Source organism: Pituophis catenifer, unplaced genomic scaffold (assembly GCF_029215685.1).
Source record: "Pituophis catenifer annectens isolate HBS135680 unplaced genomic scaffold, rPitCat1.0.hap2 SCAF_1, whole genome shotgun sequence".
In the NCBI taxonomy this organism is placed as follows: Eukaryota; Metazoa; Chordata; class Lepidosauria; order Squamata; family Colubridae; genus Pituophis; species Pituophis catenifer.
The window spans coordinates 283,391,734-283,417,452 of NW_027256881.1; the positions used below are offsets into that span (position 1 = coordinate 283,391,734).

A 25,719-nucleotide genomic window follows, 5' to 3' on the forward strand; every position below is an offset into this window, starting at 1 on the left:
TCTGTAGATCCAGTGGCTGAGTGTACATGACAATGTTATTTATGTTTTAAAACACTGTCCTCAGTGTTGGCTGGTTCTTTCTTTGGGATCAATAAGTTCTGGATCACTGGAGTGAAAAGGAGAAGTGAATAAGCCCCAATATCAAATAGATGTTTATACAAAAAAGAAAACAAGTACAGGTACATAACAGGACATTCAAATGTAGAAATACCAGGTACATATATCTATAACTGGTGTGCACATATTTCAGCCTTTGAAAGTTTTCCTGTGTTTCTATAGAAACAGGGATAGGTCTCATTTGCATGCACAGTATTTTTTTTAATAAAGGCTATCTTTGAAAAGAGAAATAGTATAAGAAATTTTAAATCACATTAAGAAACATTTCAGAAAACACAGAGACAATATGCAAATATGACATCAGAAATGGATCTTTTATAGTCTCTCTTTGAGGTTTTTAATATGTAGAAATTGCATGCATACATTAAAAACAATAGAAATAGCAGATTGAAATACTGCATTTGTATTTTTCCTCTCCCTAGATAACATGTTGAAGTTTCCTTAAAGGGCTAATGGACATCCATAATAACACCAGAAAAGCTGCATGCAGTTGAAAACAAAAGTATGCTAGCTGACATTTTACTGTCACAAATCTTCTTATAATCTAACTTTTTAAAAAGCAATGCTCCAAAGTTTACATTTGAATTACTATAAGTCTACTAAGGTGCCACCAATGACTAAAAAGTGTATTTTACATCAAGTATTTTCCATGGAGAATATGTAGACTTTTCTCCTGGTTCTTCCTGACCGCATAGAGAAAATAAAGAAGGTCAGAATCTCATGGAACTCAAATGGCTTTGAGAAATTTTATTGACTGAAAATATTCCTTCCCCATGCCCAAATCATATGTATTAGTGGGAAAATAAAGGGTACTTCAAAAGACAAACATATCTCAATTTTTAATTATGAGCTCATTTACATTATTGTTTAATTGCTAACCCTACTTACAATGTCTCTTTTCCATTCCAGAACTTTTTCATTCTATTTCACTCCTTGAATCAACTGATTCTCAGTCCTATAACTTTTCTAGAAGCCTTCAGTATGCCTTTAAACAAAATATTAGAAATTACAGGCCTATCCATTCCTCCTTAAATATCTACTTACTCAAGACTCACAAAACTACAGTTCTAGTTCACATCCAAGTCCCTATCTGTATTACAGTATTTTCCTACTTGGGGCTATGAAAATAAATAGGTCCTGATATAAGAATAACACAATGAAACATATTCACTGGAAACTGCTTTGAAATTAACAGGGATTTTGATGTTGCCTCTTATCCAAGGCAGTCCCTGATTAATCATTACTTGTTAATGCTTGAGGTATACATTATCAGCAAGTTGATTTTATTTCCAAAGACATTTGAAAGTTTGACCCTGTCAAGGTTGAATAGACATTCTGAATTTCTCATTGTTCATGCCACAGGATATCTGGAAGCATGACTTCTTTACCTGAGTGCATGTGTTCCAGCATAGGAAAGATTCCTGAGCATTGAACACTTTTTACAGTCTAGATATGAACAGGAATGGCTATTATGACATTTCCCAACATGGATGTGTAGAAAAAAGCCACCTTAATTTTCACTTAAGTTAAGAGTATATTCCAGCAGTCTATCCTTAGCAATAAGACTCTTTTTCTTGTATCTCTAGATTCAAGCATCTATAGCTGGAAGAAAAAAGCTCGGTTTTAAGAAGTGTGTTAACTATCATTCAAATCTATTCAGAGAATTATCTAAACAAATCCAGAAATGACATAATTAAACAGCACTAACTGCTCCAAGTCCCTAGCCTTGGAGTTCAATGGACAGCCAAAACGGGAACAGCTCTGCAGATTTCTTTAACGCTGCAGTGGTGCTGGATGAAAGCTAATGAGATTCAGACAAAAAGCTATACCACAGGTGGCCAGCTATCTGGAGCAGTGAAGACAGATGTTCACATGACAGTTTACAAAACGCAAGTACAAAAGCCACTCAGGAATATCTAAATCAGCCTATTTCACCATGGAATCCTCTAGATTGACTATGAGCGCAAATCTTCAGAATTTTAATTTGGACCATACCGGCTAAGAATTCTCAACAAAGTTGTTTTAACCTCAACAAAACTAGGAGGCAGAAGATGGAGGCTAGGCTACAATAGTGAAGCCATTTATTAAAATGATCAGATCACCAGTAAGAAACACTGCTATTCTAACCTGAGAGAGTAGTATTAAAGTTTTATAACTTCATTGTTTTAAAAAGGTTTCTTTTTTATCAGTGAATACTTCAGACATGTTAGGATTAATAATTCAATACAAAGGGTACTGTAGCTAAAAGGATGTAGTAGATCTGCACTTACTTTCCTTCTTTGTTTGAACAAAGGCTAATTGATACGGAATTGGAGAAGTTTGGTATAATGTAGTACACAGTAAGCTTTAGTTATGTTCCAGTGTAAGGGAGGAAAGGAAATAGAATAGTAATGTCATAGCAATCAGTATTTCCTGAACACTCACACTTGGATTGTTTTCAGATTTCAGCCATAGACAGAGAAGGGGATCTCTTTTTTGGGAAGTTAGGAATATCTGAAGCTTTCCCAGAAGTTGTATTGATTACAAGCTTTCATCACTCTGTTCTGTGACTGTTTTATACCACTACCCCTTCCCCATCATATCAACTTTTCTACATTTCTATATCCACAAAAACAGAACAGTGCTAATATCATGAGTCCAGTAGCTGATGCCACTGACATAACCCAGCAGTAAGAATTTTTTAAAAATGGATAGTTATTCAACTGCATCAATTTGACTCTGATGGATATGGTTTTACATAAACCTGAGAAACGTACAACTACTTTTTAACTACAGGTTTAAAAAGCCTTTCTTTTAACCAACAAGCTTTGTAACAAATCTCTGGATGTTGAATCAAAGGATAGGTGATTTGTGGAAACAAATGTCGATGAAAAATAGAGCACAGGATTTTCTTTAAACAGAAAACAGAAGCAGAATGATCATAATGCTGAATACAAAATTAAAATAAAACATATTGGCATAATAAAGAGGAACAAGGAAGTAAAAATCAGTAATGCAGGCTACAGCAGAAAGCAGTTCTATAACCTACCTGCTGTCCATCAATATATTTACTATATCAAATCTCTCACACTATAAATGTGGAAAAGATGTCAAAATAACCATAACTACAAAACCCAGGTAAAAGTTTCAGAATTATAATCATAAAAATAAATTAATAAATAACAGTTGTAATAGTCTATGCCGAGTTTGAGATAACACTGCAGAGGGACAAAGCTATTTCAGCTTGATCTCATTCTATTAAGTCAGCAGTTTTAGGCTGGGCCATTCCTGGACCACTGACCATTAACCAATTCTCTTTAATTGCTAGAATGGTTTTTAAGCCAAATATTTCTTATAACACTCTTCGTGGAGGAGATAGGCACAAGGAGATTAGTACTGTGACCAGCACATTTTAAAAAGTTGTGGACAGAACTGTTTCTGTTAAAAGAAAAGATATTTGCCCATTGGATTAAAAAAACACCCCAAAGTGTTATTTCAAGTTGTCAATATGATAACGATCCATCAGTTTTTGTCCATTGTGTATGGTTCTCAGCATTCCATTAAAAGTGTTTGTTGTTGAAAACTATATTTAAAGTTTTTTATCCATACGTCGTTCAACAGCTTGTAGCAGTAACTCTGAGTATTGTTCCAACAAGGCAAGAGTTTGGTCATCTCCAAAGTGCCGAGGGCTAGGTAAAGTTTCACCACTGCCCTCCCCTAATGGCATTCCAACTATATTTTGTGGTTGCATCAGTTGATCTTTCTTCCTTTGAAGTCCATTACCATCTTTCAGGGAATCCAATTCTTTTTTCATCACAGAGAAAGTTTCAGTCAACAGACCTGAAATCTTATCTTTATCAGGTGAAGATTCCATATCAGTAGATACCTGAAAAAGAAATGCAAACAGATTTGTTTTAGAGCTAGGTTTATTATATTAGAAAAGTAAAGGAATAAACAAAAGCTATTAGCAGTAAATCCTGTGTTGCAAGATTATCACTTGTAATCATAGAAGAGTGTTTAAAACTCAAGTCACCCTTCCTCAATCTGGCATTCTTCAGTTATATGGATTTGGGGGTGGGGGAGAGATTGACTACCAAAATTGCTTGCTTTTTTTCTTCTCCTCCCACTCCTCACAGAGCAGAGAGATTGGAGAAAAATAGACTTCAAAAGAATACTGTAAGTTTTATGTCTATGGGACTGAGCTCCAGGCTGCCACATGATTGCATTGCTTTTGATGTAGAAAAGAGCAAAGAGCTCACTCCCTTGAAGTCCCTCTTCAATCTCATTGGTCTGCAGATGAGGGAGAAAGGGAAAGATCAGAGGAGAGGAGGAGAAGGGCAAGGAGAGATTGCCTACTTGCTTTTCCCCCCCTCCCCACCCTCTTGCAAAATGGAAAGATTGGAGAGAAAGAGATTTCAAGAGAGTATTGTAAACTGTTTGTATAGCATGCCCATGACCCCCAGCTCGAGGCTCCAGACTGCTGGCACAGTCACATTGTCTTCAATGTACAGAAGAACCAACAGCTTTCTTTCTTGCAATCCATTTTCTCTTCAATCTCTCTGTTCTACAAGGGGAGAGGGGAAACAAAGGGTAGGCAGAAGGCAACATGTACTGACTGTAATTGCATTCACATGATGGAGGGATCCCTTCAATGGTCATAAATGGCCATAAATGGCCCATAAAATTATTTCAACACTGTCATAACTTCCAGTGTTCACTGAATGAATGATTGAGAGCTACCTGTAATCATTTTAAAAACAACTATATTTGTCTTCTTTCTCTTCTGATGAATTTTAAAAATCAAGCCAAACAAATGCATTTCATGATGCTTCTGAAACGTCTTTGGTCACTTGCAAGTAAAGAAAAAGTAAGGAGCTGCTAAAGTCTTATGAATACATAATTATAATACATATTTTGGCCTTCAGCTATAGCTGGTCAGCAGCTTGAAATTCTTTCAGCTTACCTTCTGGTTTGCTAGTGTGGTTACATCTGGTTTCTAATCACATACAAGAACAAGAACAGATGTCTGCTATTTAATGGATTTTTTTTTTTGCTCCTATTCTTAGCTATATATTTCTGAATTAATAAGTTAGTTTTATACATAAGCAGTTAGATCTAACAGAAACAAAGGGGTGACTTACCAGGTGATATATCTGGATGGCCTTACGCATACTGTCCTGGAGCTCAGACACTACGTGCTTGCATTGCTCAACACTGATTGAAGAACCTGGTAGTGTGGTGGAACAAGAGAACATAAATACTGAACAGAAGTATAATTTCAGTCTGCCCTATGATTCACTACTGAAAAGTACTACTAAAGTTATGCAAAATCATATCAGTTTTGGAGAAGTCACTGATTCTTGAATATTCACAATGTGAAGCATTTGATTACCATTACAATTCATGAAATGTATCTTAATGCAAACATTGTAAATTAATTTGATTTGTCAAAGAAAGAATGCTGAAGCGCTAATTAGGCCTATCCACAACCAAAGTTGCTTTGCCTTTGTTTCCTTCCCATCAATAGGCATATCCAAAATAGTAAAACAGTATTTCTCAAAAAAAAAAGGGGAGGGATAGTTTTTAAAAAGTGCAACAATAATGTGGATTGTTTAGGTTTGGCTTAGCCAGTTCAATCTGAACCTGCCAGACTTTGGTTAAACAGCTATAATTACAATCAGTGATCCTAGTCTAAAAGACTGTTCCCAATTAAAAGAAGAAAGAAGTACATCATAGCTATCTGAAATCTGAGAAATTAATCATTTATACATTAATTCATATAATCCCCAAAAGCATCTTTGACTTACTGAGAGGGATACAATTTAAGGTAGTTATGGTTATGGAAAGTCTATTTTAGCATTACATCACTTTCTTGCAAGTATTAAAAGGCAAGTTTAACTTTGGTTGCTTGCTTAGCTGCCATCCACTAATTAAGCATAGTCAAACATGGAAAAGTATGTAACGACACACAATGAGACACAATAAATGACATAAAAAGGGATAGACATACACATTTGCATAAGCGTTTATGGCCTGACAAAGATAACATTAAAACCCACCAAAAATCCTTCTGTAATTAAAAATATATATTTTTAAGCAAAAGAACTGCAAGAATTGAGTGCATTCAAGATAAAGTCTTCCTCAACTCATGCACTTGATAACCACACAAATGTATACAATTTGGCAAAGATCTAACCATTTCCTTCTTTGGGATTTTTTATTCTCAGTTTTCCAACCTATCCTACAAACCTGGGATTACCACATTCAAAAGTCAACACAAGCTAATATCTGAGTTCCTTTCATTCTTCACATTCTTGTTAATTTACAGTATGAATAATCTCTATAATCTTGTTAATTATTCTTCCTGAATGAATTATGAACCATTCTCTTTTCATTACAAGTGCAATTCTCCCGTTATTATATATTTACATTGCTGTTGAAATCAATCAATGCTAATGCAGATGTATGGACATGTTGCTTATGGTATGTAAGCACTCCAGAATTCTTAGGTGAATGATGTACAAGACTTCAGAATTAATGGCAATGAATTTTCAGCCATGAATAGCAGATGGCCATTGTGATGACCATACTTCATCTCCCATGTTATTTTCTTCCATAATGAGAAATGTGTGCACAATTGGTAGATGGAAAAGAACTGAAAGCAGATATTAGATAACTTTTCCCAAGGCCCAAAGTTGCATGCAAGCCATTAGTAAAATATAAAATGACACTCACTCCTGCCCTCAAAAATCTTTTGTTTTAATGTGATTGAGCAATACAATTTATGTGAGACATAATTTCAAGGAAGGAGTTTCTATAGCAAAACGTGAAGCCTATTACAGCATTAAAAAGAGTGTTTCACTGTTTGCTCTTGATATTTTATGGAATAGCATTTTATTAAGTTGATTTAATTGTGTTGTTGTATCAATTGATATTTTTAATGAAGCTTTATTGGTTGCTATAAAAGCGCTTTAGAAATGGATGGTCAAAAATTAATACTGTTTTATAATACATCTGTTATTCCCTACCAATATAACCACTTTATTCAAATTGATGAATAAATTATTTCTGGATAAATCCATTGTAAAGAGGACTTAGACATGTCTTTGTCAGTGAAACTGCTTTGGTTGCCCTGTGAAATCATCTTTGTTGCAAGGAATTCAAGGACAGAGCTGCCATATAACAGCTTTCAGTATTACAGACCACGATATCCTTCTGGAAAGTTTAAATTGGGTATTTGTTGAACACATTAACATTGGTTTTGCTCATGTTTGGATGTTACGCCATCTGGGAGATTCCTGCTTAATACTATACAATATTATTAACACTACAGCAGCACTGTATCTTGCTGTTTAACAATTATATTAAATTGCTGGACGATTCAAAGGTTTAGAATAAAGTGCTACCAGTTTTCTGAGGCCACCACAGCTTTCTCTTCTTCAATTCAGGTCCTGTTCATGAACTGATTTGTCTTGGTAAAGGTTATTCAATCTGTTTGAGGAGATCTACCATGTTTCCCTGAAAATAAGACCCTGTCTTATATTTTTTTGAACCCTGAAATAAGCACTTGGCCTTATTGCCATGCACTCAAAAGCTCGATTGGGCTTATTATCAGGAGATGTCTTATTTTGGGGGAAACAGGGTAGATGATTGCATTCATTGCTTGGGAATACTTCTAGATCTAATTTTGTCTTTAGAACAAGTAAGAGTAGCAGCTAGTGGGGGGTAAATTTGCCCTCGACCTCAAATTTGGGGCACTTGTTAACTAATTTTTTATATTTAAATTATTCAGATTATGTCTTATTTATTTGTGACCAGGTCTAATTATACTTGATAGATGAGATAACCTTATGTCAGTTAATACAGGGTATGCTGCTCTCTCATCTTAGTTACTGCAAATCTCTGTATAAGTGGCAGCCAAAAACTTCCAATTAAAGAGGAATACTCAGTGTAGCTGGTATTAAAACATGCCAGCATTTTATCCTTTTTATTGCTTTCTAGTTAATTTCCTATCTTAATTCAATGTTTTGGTTAACATATAAAGCATTTTACAACCTACAGTTTTGGAAGGAATGATTATTTCAATTTCATACTCAAAGCAAGAGATGATATACCCAGTTGGCTTTTTAGGATTGGACTCAAGTGCTCTACAACTATTTTGTATATAAGACACAGTTTATTTTGTTGACTTTTCAATGCTAAAGAGATTAAATTGGTATCATTTTCCTATTTTCATTTCAGTTGTGTAAAATTGCTCTTCAAATGTTACTTACCACTAGAAGAGAATATTTGTAGCTCAGGGTTCAACTGTACAATAGTGACTGTGTGAAATTACAATGGCACTGAAAAAAGTGATTTATGACTGTTTTTCACACTTATGACCATTGCAGCATCCATGACCATAGTCATGTGATAAAAATTCAGACACTTGGCAACTGACTCATATTTATGATGGTTGCAGTGTCTCAGGGTCATGTGATCACCTTTTGCAACCTTCTGACAAACAAAGTCAATGGAGAAGCCAGATTCACTTAACAACCATTTTGCTAACTTAACTGCAGTGATTCCTTTAACAAATGTGGCAAGAAAAGTCAAAACAAATGTCTCGCTTAGCAACAGAAATGTTGGGCTGAATTATGGTCATGAATCCAACAGAAAAACCTGTATTACAGAAGACATTTAATTTCCTGCAGGTGGGTTTCTGCTAGCATAGAGGAATCTTCTCCTTTCTCCATGTATATATGCCCAAATCTGCTTCTGAGAATCTCTCATCTTTTTGGAACATATTTTGGGAATGCATTCTGCAGGGTGGAAGATTATCAATGGACAAATCTTCATCTCTTGCAAATTTTTCTGTACCCCGCCCCCCCCTTCCCCCATATTTCATTCTACTACTGTATGAGCCATGGTGGCGCAGTGGTTAGAATGCAGTACTGTGGGGTACTTCTGCGGGCTGCCAGCAGTTTGGCAGTTCGATTCTCACCTGCTCAAGGTTGTCTCAGCCTTCCATCCTTCCGAGGTTGGTAAAATGAGGACCCAGATTGTTGGGGGCAAAATACTGACTCTGTAGAACCACTTAGAAAGGGCTATAAAGCACTATGAAGCAGTAAATAAGTCTACGTGCTAGTGCTATTGCTATTGTTATTGCTACTGCTACTGAAACTTAAAAAGCCTTGGAATTTTTGGAATCTATCCTTTAAATTCTAGATGTTACTTTTTTTTTTTCTTCAGCAGTGATGGTTACTATCTCACAAAGAATTATTATTATTATTTTTGGCCAATTGTCTCATGTTTCTTACACTGCTTAAGTGTTAGCACACAGTATCAGAAACGCTGAGAATTTAATTTTGTAAGTTCTGGCAACATTGGGCATAAAATCCTATTTTCCACAATGCAGAACATTACTTAAAAGCTTTGTTGCTTGCTTTTACCCCTATTCTTAACTTCCCTTTTGAAGAAGAAAAACATGAGAGCTGTAACATTTGCATGCACCAAAGCAAAATGTAAGTAAAAGGGGAAACAGAAATAGAAAAAAAATAATGTCAGATGTCGTTAAATAACGTTAAATGTCTCACCACTGAAATGATGGCTTATGGAACGGGACAGTGCAGATAGGACAAGACAATCAGAAGCTAGATGGAAAGAAACATGATGGAACAGAGAAGCAAAGGACAGAAGGGGGGGCGGAAAAGGTAGAAGATGGATATCTGTGCACACCTGAATCCTTTCCAAGGCTTTTTGCATTTGTAGGAGTCCTTGGTCCACTTTCTTCATAAGAGCAATGCTCATTGTTAGCTGGCACATAACTAACAGTGGCAACTTTGTCCCTGCATTCCAGTGGTAGTTTTTCTGAAGAAATCGGATGCAGTTCATCTGAAGGCTCTTTTTGCTTGGAATTAGTTACTCTTGGCTCAAGTTGGGTTTTGGACCTCAATTGTGTTTTGTTCTCTTTCAGAGCGTCTGCACAAGGACTCAAAAAACTACTTTTACCAAGGCCAAGAGGTCCAGATGCTTGACTTTCCAATTTCAAGGCCCAGCCTTCAGGAAAAGACTGCTTCTTTTTCCCAACAGCACCAGGTGACTGAGGAGATTCTGGTCCTAGCACAGTTTTTGATTTTGTCTTTGGTGAGAAAGAAGCTAATATTGGTCTATCAGGTAGAGGCTTGGGGATGTCAAGGGTCAAATGGGCTCGACTAGATGCCAACTTGCTCTGAAAGGACTGGGGTGAAGAAGAGCTTGCAGTTTGCTGAAGAGAGGATTTCACTGGGCTGTTGTCTTTCACAAATGGCTTATTCTTCTCAATGTCCTCTAACAGATTTAATCTTGTCTTCTCTGATACTTGCGGGATGATTTTCACTTCATTCTGGTTTTCTGAACTATCACCAAAGCACAGATTCTCTCCCATAGACACACTACGGGACATCTTGGCCATGAAACTTGTGGTAGGACTCATATAGGACTTTGGTTTTGCAGCTTTAATGTCTTTGGCTTGCAAAAAGCTGGAATTCTCCATCTTCAATAGTGTTGCAGAAAATGTCTGACAATGGTTAGATTTTGGCTCCTTCTCACCTATGATTAGTGCCTGAGGTCGTTGCCTGACAGACAGCATCACACCAGGAATTTTATCTGTAGAAATGGAATAAATAAATGCACACAACTGGTCTGGAGCAATTTGTGCAGTCAGAATTAAAATAGCTCCAGCTTCTAAATGTAATTATTTCACTTCAATTTCTGGAAGAAATAGTAAGCAAAATAACAATGTTATTTCAGTATTTTTGAACTATCACACTTTGTTCTACATAGTTTTTCTCTAAACATCATTACCTTAATTTCTGTTGGAAAATTTTAGACAAGAAATAGTGTTACATGTCCTTTTTGGGTCTTTTGCTCTGTGCAATTTGCAATAAACCAAGTTGCAATAACATATCTCCTTTAAGCAAAAAGTAGCCATAGAATAATAATCCCAGTTTGTTATTGCTAACACAGAATTTGTAATATTTATTCTGTGAGTAGTGCAAAATATTAAAAAAAATATAAATGCAGTCCCAAAGAACACATGTAATATGGGTAAAAAAAAAAAAGGTGAGATGCCAGTCCTAGACACTGACTTATTAGCAAGACGTTCTGGATGCTTTAAAGTCTATTGGGCTAAACTCCTTTCTACAACAGAGAATTCAAAACTCTTTCAAGCTCAGGCCACCAAGGCAAAAAAGAAAGAGAAGCAGTTACTGTTTTCATTGCTTCTTCTCCTTTTTCTTTATTTCTTTATTTCTTAAAACTGTTTCCCTCCCACTGATGTCAAAGGAAGCAGGAGAAGGGAAATATGTTCAGGGTTTCTGCAGGTCTCTCTGAATTCTGTTTCAAGAAAATGGGAGGATTGCCAAAATCTCATTCAGCAGACCAACAGAATTCTGCCTGATCCATTCACTTTTCCTCACAATTGATAGGGAGGGAAGGGCAGCTAATATTTTCATTGGGCTTGTTGTGGGGGACACCTGAATGATTCCAAATCTTCTTTTCTGGGGGTAGATCTCTTTCCCACTCTTTTAAAAGAAAGATCTAGGTAATCTTTCCTTTCCTTTCAGGGCTCACTGGACTTGTAGCCTATTTTTTAAAAAGCATTGAGTGTCAACTTGCTTCTTTTTGTCATCAGACGTAGGAATTAGCTTTCCCTTCTGATCAGTGGCTGCCCAACTCAACCCACCTCTGACACTGATCAGCAACTACATTTTGCAGTGAGAACTTGTGATTTCTGAATGAAAACATTAAGGATTTTCAGCCTCACAGACAGATTCCCGTCGTGGAGTCATCACTCTAACCATTTCAAAGAAAGCACTTCCTTACCATTATGAACAAGATCGTGAACTGATTGGGATTTCCGCAGCATCACTGCTCCATTACTATCTGGGAAAGACCCAACAGATCTTCCACGTCCTCTGTTGATCTCTACAGCAGACTTCCTTTTTTTCTGCATATAAAGTGACCTAATGGAATTAATATCATTTTGAAAGAAGCCGTTCTCTGTGGGCATGTCCTGATGGTCAAGCCCATTTTTCAGCAGTTCATTGGTAAGTTGTTTTGGCAAACCAGACCCTTCAGTAGATTTCTTATCCAGTACCAGCTTTGATGCAGAAAATGAGGGTTCCCTGTGGAATTGAAGACAGGACAAGATATTTGATTGACAATTACATGCCATCATAACGTCACATTTCTACCATCTACTATTACATAGCATCATTACATTGCATTCTTGCCAACTACTATAAAATAGAGTAATTCTATAAAGGTGTTTCCTAAGGTCATTAAATAATATTTAAGGCTAATTTTTTCCACAAAAAAACACTTTCTTATAGAACAGTTGCCAATAAGAACAGAAGCGCTAAACCTGCATGGCTGTATCTGACAGAATGATTTAGGGAAAAGAAGGAATTTGTACTATGCAATGCATTGTAACTCTCTGTTATTATCAAAGAAATCTCTTAATATGAGATAGTTGAGCTCTTACTGTGAGATAGTTAGCATGGCTATGTCTGACTAAATGATTTGGTGAAAAGGAGGAAGTTGAAGCAAGTAAATCTGTTATCAGAGTAAACTCTGCTTGACTTACTACAGGACATAGGCAGTTGTTCTGGTCTCTTGTATGCTGACAAAAAGAAAACCAAATGCTTCCCAAGAATATACACCTTTATCCAATACACAAAAACAATAAGCTTCACATTCCATCATGCATAATATTTCTATAATAAGATATGAAATATTCATGAAGCATTGAAGAGTAAGCATTTTTGTCCCTCGCCTAATGAAAACAGATTGGAGCTGATTAGTAAAGAAGAATGGACAGTATTTTTTTTTTACCATTCAAGATGAATGAAATGCCAAAGTAAAATAAAATGCCTAAACAGCAAAGGCTAAATAAAATTTTAATTTATAAAAATGGTCTTCATTAAACCATAAATGGACTGTATCTATTCAGCCTAAGAAATAAATGCAGCTATAAAGTATCTTGATCAAACATGGCACCTTAGCTCGCCCTGTCTGAGCAAAGCTTGTTTTGCATTCATAAAAAATGGAACTCTACCTGAGTCCTGGAAACCGAGATAGAAACCGAGAAGAAATACTGTTTTCCATTCTCTCCAGGGTCCTACATGATCCATCTGTCATTTAAAAAGGAGGAAAAGTACTCAAATTAGGGATGAAAAGCTGCAGGGCATTTGGATATGAAATTTCAGCAAGCGAACCTTGACTTGGGTTTTTCTATTTTGCGTACAATGTACAAGAACAAAGATCCCTGGAATAGCATACTTTGCTTTGGACCCCACATATTACAAACTATTCCCTGAGTTCAATGGAACTTAATGCCACTGTTCTCAAGATTGCAAATTAATAGATAACTATTAGTTTCATCTTGACTAATTTATGGCCATAAGCTACTATAACACTTTCCTCTAACATTAGGCAATTAAACTGTTTCTGTCTGGGCTTAGAAGCTTTTATTTAAACCAGAGCATTAATCTTTTTTCATTTCACTGATCATGGTCTTAAGGCCATCTACGGGGAGACTAGTGGACTTCCTTTTGTAATTGGCTAGCCACCATGAGAATAGACTGCTGGATTAGATGATCCAGCAGAGCATCACTTATCCTCTTACAGACTGTATGATGAGGGGCATGAATCTACAGATTAATATAGAAAAGATTAAGGTACTTGTTCCTGACAGGGAAAATGGAGTTAACAGTTATAGATTCCATTAAATATACTAATGTACCCTTATCACTGTTACTGGCTAGAGTCTCAAAATGCTGCTTGAGGAACTTCTCTTGATCTGGAGTCGTGGGAACATCTCCATCCAATAATCCAGTGTTTACATCTTCCTCGTCTTCTTCACCCACTTGTTCATCCAAGTCTGAAGTGCCATCCACACTGAGAGGCTCTGTACTTTCAGAATCTGAAATGATACACATCATATGCAATTTATACAAAACATTATATCAGTGAAACTTGAAATAATATGTTGTATTAACAAAAAAAAATTCTTGGCCCATTCCTCTGTAACAATCCTGGGCACATGGGAACGATATTATTATTGTTATTCTATTTTCCACATATATATCACAGTATAATCAACTGAATGTTGATTCCAATGATTCCGAATTTAGCCAAGGACTTAAGAATCAAGGAATATAGTGTAATATGTTCACAGTTCCAAGTATTTCACAAAATTAGCCTGTCAAGTCCAATAAATTTAAAACTTTCTAAATAGTTTGGAAGTATATCAAGTTATAGTCATAATTGGCATGACAACTGATATTTTTCACCATAATCTTTTAAACCTCAATTTAAAAATAACAATATTCTGTTATTTTTCTCCAGTTGATTTTCATCCATTAAACTGTCTCTGGGTACTGCCCTATCAGTGAACCGTATCTTTTTCCTATAAACAGTAATACCTGGTGTATTGTGTTTTTATGTGTCTACCAGTTTGAATTTTGAAAACCCACCAAAAGTTGATCTCACTTTGCAAAACTTTTCAGGCACAGGATCCCAATGGCATTTGTAAACAGCCAAATATTCCACATAAATTGCAATGGAGATTTTTTCCAACCCTATTATGATATCGTTTTTGCTCTGTGGAGTGTTTTTTTTACAGCACTAATAAGCACTATAATTTTAGGTTTACTTTTACGATCTCATCATTATCCTCTCCCCTTTCTCTCCAAAGCCTTTTCCTTGCAATGTTATACAAGAAGGGTTCAGTCTAGAGTATTAATTTTTGATATCTATTGGAAAAACTCTTTTGGAAAAACAAGGAAGGGGAAAGCTATTCTTTGTCCTTACTTGAAGAAGTCCTACAAAGAGAAAGAAATGTTGCCCTCAAAGAATTAATTCACCTAACTTTAAACTCTTATCCCCATAATAGTGTAATAGTTTCAGTAAATTTAACTTTCTCCCTCCCATACATCTCGTCCTTTGAGTGAGCCTTGCCAGATCATTTTTTTCCCTATTCTCACAAAATGCATCCACTCAAATTTAATTTTAAGGTCCTTGTCAAGCTGTTCTCCTAGACCCATTTTTCTATGGTTTTTTTTTTATTGCAAATAAACAGAGGACAAACAACAATTTCATTCTTAGAAACTCCATTTGGTCCCAAGTAGGTAGAAGTTCTAGCTTCCAATTTTATTATTAGAATTTTTACATTTGCAATGCCATTATTTGCATCAATTGCATCATTATCTAATTTGGTTGTCTAGGTGGTCCTCATTTAATGACCACTTGTTCAACACCTGTTTGAACTTAATAATGGCATTGAACAAATGGTACTAAGTATCAGTCCTCATGCTTGTTGCAGCATCCCTGCAGTCACAATCCGGGCGCTTGGTAACCGACTTGCAATTATGACATCACCGTGTCCCATGGTCACATGATCACCATTATTTTGTGACCTTCACTACCAGCTTCTGTCAAGCAAGGTCTATGGAAGCCACCTGAAAATTGCAAATGGCGATCATGTGATATTGCATTTACCAATGGCATGGGATTTGCTTAATAGTGGCAACTGGAAGTGCCAGAACTACCATGGCTAAGTGATGCAGTCACATGATGTTGCACTTTATGACAAGGTCGCTTAGCAACAGGCATTCCAGTCTCAATTTTTTAAAAAACTGCCAGAAAGATGTGATGAAATATCTGGTGTGATCCTGGTTCATTATTTAAAGCAAAAGAAAGATAGGGCAATAACTCAAATCATTATAGATGAAAAGGATGAAATATATAAAACTTTAATGGATATAAACTGTGCATTTTTAAAACTTATTCAGAATGGTACAGAAAACCAAAAAATGTACTGAATGAAGATATAAATGCCATTTAAAATAAAGTTAACCTACCACAGTCAATACACAAAAACAACTTTTACTTGCTCATCTATTTGAAATAATTCTAAAAATGGTAAGTGGTAAAACACCAGCATTGGATAGATTCTCCATTGAGTGGTATATAATATTTATAGATTTCTTGGTGCCTAAACTTTGTCAATTATATGAGGAGATATTTGATGAGGGAATCTTATCAGCAGCATTTAATCAGGCTTATATTACAGTTGTATCAAAAGCAGGTAAAAAGCATATTCAGTGTTCTAATTCATCCAATCTCATTAACTAACGTTTGATAAAGTGATGTTAATAGCACTAGCAAATAGATTATAGATGGGGAAATATTCATTATTAAGAATGACTAAGCAGGAGTTATAAAAACTAAACACGCAACAGGTATTAGGTTAGTTATAGATTTAATAGATTTGAATAAATGTAAAAAATAAATTTGCAATCTTATCATTAGATGCCGAAAAAGCATCTAATCATTAGATGCCAAAAAAGCATTGGAAAAATATATGAACAATACAAGTTGTAGGAAATAGGTTAGGATTTCTTTTGGAATTCATAAATGGGATCAAGATACTATATGAGTCACCCACTTCTAAAGTAAAGCATATTTTCTCCTACTTCCCTACTATTCTGAGGAACTAAACAAGGATGTCCACTTTCACACTCACTTTTTAATATCTGCATGGAACCCTGGCTTCTGCTATTAGATTTACGAAATAGTACATAACTCTGTTGAACACATATTGGTTTCATTTGCCAATATTTTATTTCTAAACCTCATACATACTGTCCAAATGTTGATGCAGATGATAGATGCCTTTAGTAAAATAGCAGAATATTCTATTAAGTAGCCCAAATCAGAATTGATGCCAATTGATGAAAATTTGGTTACTCATCTATTTAAGGAATATTAATTCTGTGTGTATTAAATATATAGATATATGTATATACCAAAAAATATAATTCAGTTAGTAGCATATAATATAAACAACATATACAGAGAAAGTTTTCTTTATATATCAATAGATGAGAGACATTAAGCTTCAGTCTTTGGGGAAAGGTGAATGGTCTCAAAAAGAATGTTATTCCCAGATTAATTTATATTCTGAGAAGAATTCTAGTCTTTATATGCAGCAAATATTTTTAGAAAATAGATTCTTCATTTAGTAAAACTTTTAATTAACCAAGAATATATACCATTATCTTATGGAGAATCAATATTTCCTTCAAATGTGTTCACACTTTAAAAACATTATGGTGTCCATGCTATTTAATGCAGTCTAAGGTTAATTTCAGTTTTTAATCTGTTTGGGTAACTGATGTTGCAATTCCATTACATACTTTTTTCTTGAGCAAAGTTCCATAGGATAGAAAGATTACAGCTATACAGAGCTAGCTATTTATTTATTTATTTATTTATTTATTTATTTATTTATTTATTTATTTATTTATTTATTTATTTATTTATTTATTATAAATTATTTATTTATTGTTTGTTTGTTTGTTTGATTTATTTATTTATATGCCGCCCTTCTCCGGAGACTCAGGGCGGCTTACAATGCATTAAGCTATAATTCTGCCTATGTAATATATGGTCTAGTGATTTTCCCAAGTATTTAGCACAGTAAATCAGATGCTGAATAGCAGTGAAAGGGACTTCAATTAAGCTTTTATCCGAGAACAATTCAAATGAAATTCAGAATTAAAAAGGTAATAGTTTAATCTGGAGTGGGTTTTGTGGCCACGACTGAATTGAAGTAGAGGGTGGCTATGAGTCCAAATGATTTCAAAGGACTCACCTTCATTTGGACTTGATAGTCGACTGCTACTATAATCCACAGAACAAGCACTGTCGGGGCTGTGCTTATCTGGGCCCTCGTTGCTATTGTAGCCTCTACCCAGTTTTCCATGTGGAAGAGCTTTTACTTGGAAATCACTGTAAGAGAAAAGAAGAAATACAATGGTGCAGTTTAAGAAGCTGTTATCACGCATACAGCCCTTCAATGCATACGGCAAGGCTATCTCCCATGGTTTCTGCCCATCTGGTAAAATCAGGCACAGTTGGTGCACTTCAGGTTTCTTGAACAATGCCAACTAATGACATCTAGAAAGCATGCCTTTTCTGCTGCAGTGCCTGACCCCTGGAATGATATCTCCCCTATTGTTCTGTACCTGTCTCTCACACACACACACAAACAGACAGCCGGGGGTTAAATAAACTGGCAGACAACCAATACTTCCGATAAGATGCTTGGCAGCAACCCAGTAGCTGCTTGCCAAGAACTTTTACTCAATAAACAAAATACTCACAGTCAAGAATTGTCGATAGTAGTTAGCTTTGTCAGTCACAGAGTCTGAATGGCCACCTCACCCCCTTTTATACCCTGTGGGGTGTGGTCCAGTGACTCAGCCTAATCTCTGGCACGCCTTTTCTTCTGTTGCGCGTGCTTATCTCTGCGACGCTGCCGAGGATCCAGCCAAGACTCATTACCCTCATCACTGTCCACCTGTGGCTGCGTGGACGTGCTTGGCCCCGGCCCTATCTCTTGCCCTTCGACGGACACCGAAGGCATTGCCAGAGAGGAGGGTCCTGGAGAGGGAGACCTTGTCAACTCCTCTCCTTCACTCTCGGAGTCCTCTCCTGCCGATGACACAGGCTCAGGTAACGGAGCCACAACACCTATTGATGAGAATAGAAGACCTCTGGAATGTCACCGGGAACAATAATATTCATATTCATATTGTTCCCGGTGACGTTCCAGAGGTCTTCTATTCTCATCAACAGGGTTACTGATGTGTTGCTATGTGGTTATTGTCCAAATGCTCTAGCTCCTTGTTACTGTTTTTCCCTTTAAAACCCCAAGCCAATCAGAGTCATTCTGCTTTTGGGTAGCCTTCAAATCCAATCCAATCAATCAATCAATCGGTAAGTAAATAAGTAAGTAAGTAAGTAAGTAAATAAGTAAGTAAGTCAAAGCACAGAAACAAAAAATTCATTCTGACCTGCTGATATCAGCAGGAGGAAGATCATCTTGTTCTGGGTAAATGACACACTCTTCACTCTCTGAAGGTTCCATTTCTTGTGGGAAAATCCCTCCTTCACAGGACACAAGTCTAATCACTTGAGGTCGAAGGCAAGGCTGATTTTCTTCCAGAGCTGTGGAGCCTCCATCCTGGAAAGGGAATCAAGTAGTGAAACACAATACCTGTATATGAGTAAAGCTACATGCAAAGTTTGAAACCTAGGATTAAGGAAACCACCTGACAAGAAAGGCATGATCTGATCTATCAAAATTATTTACATGGAGCATTTTACTAATGCTTTTATATGACTGTAGTCCTTTGTACTAGAGTTTCCAAAAACCAAAATGACAGGTGTCATTATAGAACAGCCCTTCCCTAATCATTTCCCCCCCTGCCCCTCCCCCAATGTGACAAAACTAAGGAAGGTCCTGTTTTTGGGGCGGGATTCCAATTTGAGAAGGGGATTTCTTACTTTCTTGGCATAATTTGAGACACTGGGGTGTTCTTTGTGGTCATCTCCATTGCTGGCCTGGGAAAGAGAATCCTGACTAGCGGAACGAGACACTGAGAAAGACTCCAGTTGACGTAGATCAAGCATAGATTTAACCGTCATCTCTAAACTGCTCGTTGGCTGGGTCCAACGGCTCCGCTGCCGAGGCATCTTGCTCATGGTGTTTTCTGAAGCCTGGATCATCGCCATTTCTTTTGCCTAAAAGTGGTAAAATGTTTATCAAAATATTCTAATGGTAAATCTGCTTAGGAAATTGCAATACTCCAGAACAACTAAAACAAACAAACAAACAAAAAAAATATAGGGTAGCCTTCTTCAACCTAAAAAGCTGCAGATATGCCGAGGTTAAAAGGTAGATGGCAGAGAATGATGTAAGATTTCTAAAAACAATGGAAAAAAGCTCTTCATTATTCATCTTTCGAACAGGAAAATGAAAAGGAACAATAGTTGTTTCTATGTACTTAAACTATTACCATCAGAAAGCTAACAATGAGTTTTACATTAACGAAACTGAAAAATCTCCCTTATGCTTTTACTGACAGCGTTAAAACAGAATATGCCCATTGGGGAGATAAGTAAAGTAGCCCATTATAGCTAAGCAAAGTTTTCTATCAATTTTTTCCCTGTATTTTCACGTGCAAGCATTATTCACAGAAGGCAGAACAAGTCCATCTAAAGATTGCTGCCAAAGTAATAATCACTGATACATAGACATTATTCAGTCTTATGGTTAAATTGTTAATTTCATTTAAACAATGCAAGATCTCATTGGAAGGTTTATTGCAATAACAGTTCACACTGTACAATCCATAGAATCTCCGGTGTAGGCAAGATAAAAATGCTTGTATAAATACATTTTATTTCTACTTTCCGAGTTTTGACATCTTCAATAAATTTCTCATCAGCACAAAGCTATCCATTTTGAGGAGAGTTGCAACAGGTAATATTTCTAAGATCTTATATGTACTTGACAGGTAACTGCTTGAATATATAGATGCTATGTCATTTAAAAACTATCAAGAGTCAACATCCATCACTCTTTAATTTTAAATATGTACTGAAAGCTTACCCGTCTCATTTCCCAGTGAGATAAGCTTCTTGAAAGAGAAAGATCTGAATTTAGGACAGAAAACAAATCAGATTAGTAAGCATAAAAAACAATGGATTTTGGGTTTTGCCCTAAGTTTTTCTTTTATTTTATACTGCCTTTATTATTTTTTATAAATAACTCAAGGCAGCAGACATACTTAATACTCTTTTCTCCTCCTCTTTTCGCAACAACAGCTGCCCTGTGATACTCAAAGCAGCCAAAGTAATCTATTTGCAATGTCTTTGAATATAAAAACAGGAATTGGGGTTGAGGCGATTTAAAAACCAAATAAGTTTCACGATATGCTTTCATTGGTACATAAAAATAAGGTTCGTAAAATTCATTTTTAAATGCCAAGAAAACGTCACGTCATAGTACAGTTACCTCTGCTGCTAACAACTGTTCATTGACCTCATATGTATATTTATGTACATTTTCTTATATAGATAATTCTAGCTTTTCTTTCATTCTTAATGTTACTTAAAAATAATTTTCTATCCTTTTTTCTCTTTGTGTGTTAGCAAAATAGCCTGGAAGGCCCATATAGCAATAGGTATTAGGCTGGTCTCCTACTCTAGGAAGTCACCTGACTATGACAAAAATCTTATGTTCAGTAAAGTGTTCAGATTGTGCTCATAACAAAATTGCTGCAGCCTATTATCTGCAATAATAATAAAATAAAATAATAATAATAATAATAAAAGGGACACAGTAGCTCAGTGGCTAAGACGCTGAGGTTGCCGATCGAAAGGTCGGCACTTCAGCGGTTCGAATCCCTAGTGCTGCGTAACGGAGTGAGCTCCCATTACTTTTCCCAGCTTCTGCCAACTTTGCAGTTTGAAAGCATGTAAAAAATGCAAGTAGAAAAATAAGGACCACCTTTGGTGGGAAGGTAACAGCGTTCCGTGCACCTTTGGCGTTTAGTCATGCCAGCCACATGACTACGGAGACGTCTTCGAACAGCGCTGACTCTTCAGCTTTGAAACCTAGATGAGCACCACCCCCTAGAGTCGGGAACGATTACCACATATGTGCGAGGGGAACCTTTACCTTACTGTCTGCTTGAAGAAGAAAACACTCACACTGGGAAAATTAAAGACAAATTTCAGCTGCTTAAAGTATGAGTTGAAGATGATGGCAACATAAAAAAAAAAAGGCTGTCAGGCTGTTTGTATTGTGTTTGATGAAAATGAAGAAAGGCCCAGTGCCTACACGATCTTATTTCTAAATTTATTTTTTTCTGCCATACTTCACTTTGCCGACTGCCAGCAGTTCAGTCTTCACCAGCTCAAAGGTTGAGCTTCCATCCTTTCAAGGTTGGTAAAACGAGGACCCACATTGTTGGGGGCAATATGCTGACTCTTTAAACTGCTTAGAGAGTGCTATAAAAGAACTGTGAAGTGGTACATAAGTCAAAGTACTACTGCTATTGGTATTGCTATTTCTCCCCCATCTTCATATTCCCTTATACCTGAACAACTTTCAAGATTGACGTTGGTTGTCATTTGGAAAGACTGTAGTCCATGTAACTCATCCTCATCATTTCCTTCATCTTCACCATCCTTATCGCTGTCTGATGAAAGCACTGGTGCAGATGAGAGGGCGGAGACTGATTCATGCCTAGAGAGGTTATGTGAAAATGAGCTTAATTATATCATAAGCGCAAACATTAACAATAGTTTTGCATACAACTCCATTTATATATTACAAATAAAGGTAAAATCTGGGATTTCTGGAAAATTTTGAATTGGAAAATGAGCATGGTTCCAGTTAACATATTTATCTTAAAATCCATGGACTACACAAGTATGTGAGCTACATTATTTGATATGAGAAACAGCCATGAAATAAATCCCTGCTTCTCTTTTGTTTTTAGAACAAGCAAACATCATACAGCTTTCAAGTTGCCAAACTTGCCCAACATGGAGAAGAAAAAAAATCCATGGGACATTCTGATCTTGAAAAAAATTCCAGCCCACATCTCTGTTGGGATGCTTGTAAAATTCTAAAATTAAGAGCCATACGTAAAATTAAACTTCCCCCACTCAAAATAAACACTACTTCAAAGCTCTTAAACAGTATTAAACTATGTCCTTTACTCATTTATTTTTATAATTTTCATTTTAACACTACTGCAAAAATAAAATCTACAGGCAAAATCTACTATCCTTCTTGGAAAAGAAAAATCAGTTATATTGAGGAAGATAACAATGTAAACCCATCTACAATCTCAGTGTTACATTTTTAGCCATGAAACAAGTAAGAAGAATGTTTAAAGTATCAAAGATAAAAGTTTAATTGTACTGCAACTGATAAGCAGGAATTACTGGCACATCATCTGAGCATATTCAAGATGAATACATACAGGACAGAGGTGGGTTTCAGCAAGTTCTGGCCAGTTCTGGAGAACCAGTAGTAGAAATTTTGAGTAGTTTGGAAAACCAGTAGTAAAAATTCTGACTGGCCCCACCCCCATCTATTCTCTGCCTCCCAATTCCCAGCTGATTGGAAGGGAATGGGGATTTTGCAGTAATCTTCCCCTGTAGTGGGGTGGGAATGGAGATTTTACAGTATCCTTCCCCTGCCACGCCCCCCAAGTTATGCCCCCCAAGCTATGCCACCAAGCCACAGCCATAGAACCAGTAGTAAAAATTTTTGAAACCCACCACTGATACATGATTACATCTCTTTTCTAGCCAAAGAACCTAGAGCAACTAAGCTTATTAGTTACAAATAACGTCACATTTAAATTCATCCATTCATTTCATGACCATGCAGAACAATGGTCTTATAGGGTCTAAATGTCAATAGGCACCAAGGCTTAGAAGAAACCAAATACCTACAGTAAATGCATATAGGGCTAAAAATATGATGGCTGTCAGCTCTCCAAGGTAAACCAGGAAGGAAACAGGACAAGGTGCACTACTTCTATTTTATTGTAATGATACAGTACATTATCAGAATTTTGCAAATCTGAAAGTCTGCAAATCTGAAAGTACAAACTTCCCATTTTCTTAGTTTTTTTCTCTGACTTTGAAGCCAATAGAGCAGGACTGTCAAACTCCCAGCCCGAGGGCCAGCTTTGTCACATGCTGGCCACACCCATGCCCACTTTAGTGAAGGGGGGAAAAGTCCCAATACATCACATGACGCCACCATGACGACGTGAGTTTGACACCCCTGCAATAGAGGGCCCTGCTTCTCTTGCCTGATTGGTTCCTAGACAGAATCTCTTCCTCCCGTTCCCCAAAGTCATCACACATTCCATTATAGTGGGGCCAATACCACACCACATTGGAGGTCCCCATACTAGCTCTGGATAAACAATGCAGATAGAGTCCTGCAAAATCTATACACTACTAAAACTCCCTTTGTGCTTATCTATTTGTCTGTTTGTACCCTCAAGCTATCCCAGAGAGCGCATTATACTGCAACAATTTTGGAATCAAGGTACCTAACATCTGCTAACTTAAAGAAGATGTAAAAAATCCAGGACCCATTATTCCTGTGAATTGCAATTTATGCAATGTTCAGACTAGTTTTACACTCAAAGTTATGGTCATTGGAGCATCCCCATGGTCATGTTGTGAATTCCAATGCTGCCTGCCAGCTTTCCACAAATGAAGTCAATGGGGAAGCCAGCAGGAAGCAAACTTTGGTCCTTCTCCCACTGCTTTTTTGCTATCCATGGTTATCCATCTGATTTACCTGTTAGCTAGCATGAAGATGGGTTAGCCAATGGTAGAACGAAAACTTCAGTTTGGCCACTGGCAATTTCAGAACTGGGGCTTAAAAAATCTACCTTGAAACGAATGTAAGCATAGCAAAATAACCACAAGGTTCTTCATTTAGATGTCCTCACCTACCCATAGTTTGCCTCAATCTGTTACTGGAGGCATTTATCTACAATATATCTGGACTTGCTGTGATTCACCATCCTCAAGTGGCCCAGGAGAGTTACAGGTGTGAGAGAGAAGGGAAAGGAAGGAAGGAAGGAAGGAAGGAAGGAAGGAAGGAAGGAAGGAAGGAAGGAAGGAAGGAAGGAAGGAAGGAAGGAAGGAAGGAAGGAAGGAAGAAAAAAAGATGGTATGGCTGTCTAACAATACCAATATATAGAAACATATCCAACATACTAAGTAGGAAGGAAGGAATTCATTGAGTCATATAGTTGATACGGACCCTTTAGGCCAGTGATGGCTAACCTTTTTGCCGTCGCGTGCCAAAAGTGGAGAGGAGCATGGGAGAGGAGCATGGGGGCTGCGTGCCCACAGCCATAATTCAATGCGTCCCGCCCCCCCATGCATGCATGTGCGACCCCCCCACGCTCCCCCCATAGGGCCGTTTTTCACCCTCCCCAGGCTCCAGAGCTTTTCTAGGAGCCTGGGGAAAGCAAAAACGGCCTTCCCCACTCCCTGGAGGCCCTCCGGAAGCCAGAAACAGCCTGTGTCCCGATTTCCAGTGGGCCTGGAAGGCCCAAAAACCAGCTGGTTGGTGCACGCATGTGCGCTGGAGCTGAGCTAGGGCAACACTTGCATGCCCACAGATATGGCTTTACGTGTCACCTGTGGCACACATGCCATAGGTTCGCCATCACGGCTTTAGGCAATTAAATCCAATCAGTTTAGTCCCTTTTTTAAAAAAAAAAACACACATAAGGTATTAACATAGAAATGCTTGAAGAAATTACATCCTTGGATAAGTAAGTCAGGTGTGGATATGCTATCTATTTTTTCCAATATAGTACCAAAGAAACTGTAATAATAAATGAAATTACATTGTTACTCAGTAACAGATTTTCTACCGCAAAATACTGGAAAACCAAAATATATCTGCCTTTCAAACTATGTTATTTAAAAATGTGGGAAAGAACACTGGCTGGAAAATGGACATAACAAAAAAAAATCCTAATAAAAACTTATTTTACTCACATACAATTTCCATTTTTGAGTTATATGAAAGAAGTAATTTTCACTAGATTATTCCTGGGGCTACCAATGTCTTCTTGACAGAAATACTAATTTTTTGTAAGAATACAAATGTACCTTTATATGCTCTGAGACTCTGTGTTTCTAATATTGTATTGCTTTTTTATTTTGCTGATGCATTGCTTAAGTTTA

The 25,719-nt window shown here is 36.8% G+C and overlaps 1 protein-coding gene across 1 annotated transcript in view; it reads right to left on the reverse strand.

The window, feature by feature from the left end:
- Nucleotides 1–2,945: 2,945 nt before the first annotated feature.
- MAPKBP1 (mitogen-activated protein kinase binding protein 1) overlaps nt 2,946–25,719 on the reverse strand; it is a 121,194-nt gene continuing 98,420 nt past the window's right edge. Inside the window, exons 21-33 of the mRNA XM_070931304.1 lie at nt 22,074–22,222; nt 20,582–20,625; nt 19,495–19,710; nt 18,981–19,150; nt 17,777–17,913; nt 13,862–14,041; nt 13,175–13,250; nt 11,941–12,242; nt 10,436–10,722; nt 9,814–10,306; nt 5,238–5,323; nt 3,895–3,982; nt 2,946–3,837 (exon numbers count right to left, since the gene is read on the reverse strand). Of these exons, the coding sequence (XP_070787405.1) occupies nt 3,686–3,837; nt 3,895–3,982; nt 5,238–5,323; nt 9,814–10,306; nt 10,436–10,722; nt 11,941–12,242; nt 13,175–13,250; nt 13,862–14,041; nt 17,777–17,913; nt 18,981–19,150; nt 19,495–19,710; nt 20,582–20,625; nt 22,074–22,222 (2,380 nt within the window). The 3' untranslated portion in view covers nt 2,946–3,685. The remainder of the gene's footprint in view (nt 3,838–3,894; nt 3,983–5,237; nt 5,324–9,813; nt 10,307–10,435; nt 10,723–11,940; nt 12,243–13,174; nt 13,251–13,861; nt 14,042–17,776; nt 17,914–18,980; nt 19,151–19,494; nt 19,711–20,581; nt 20,626–22,073; nt 22,223–25,719) is intronic.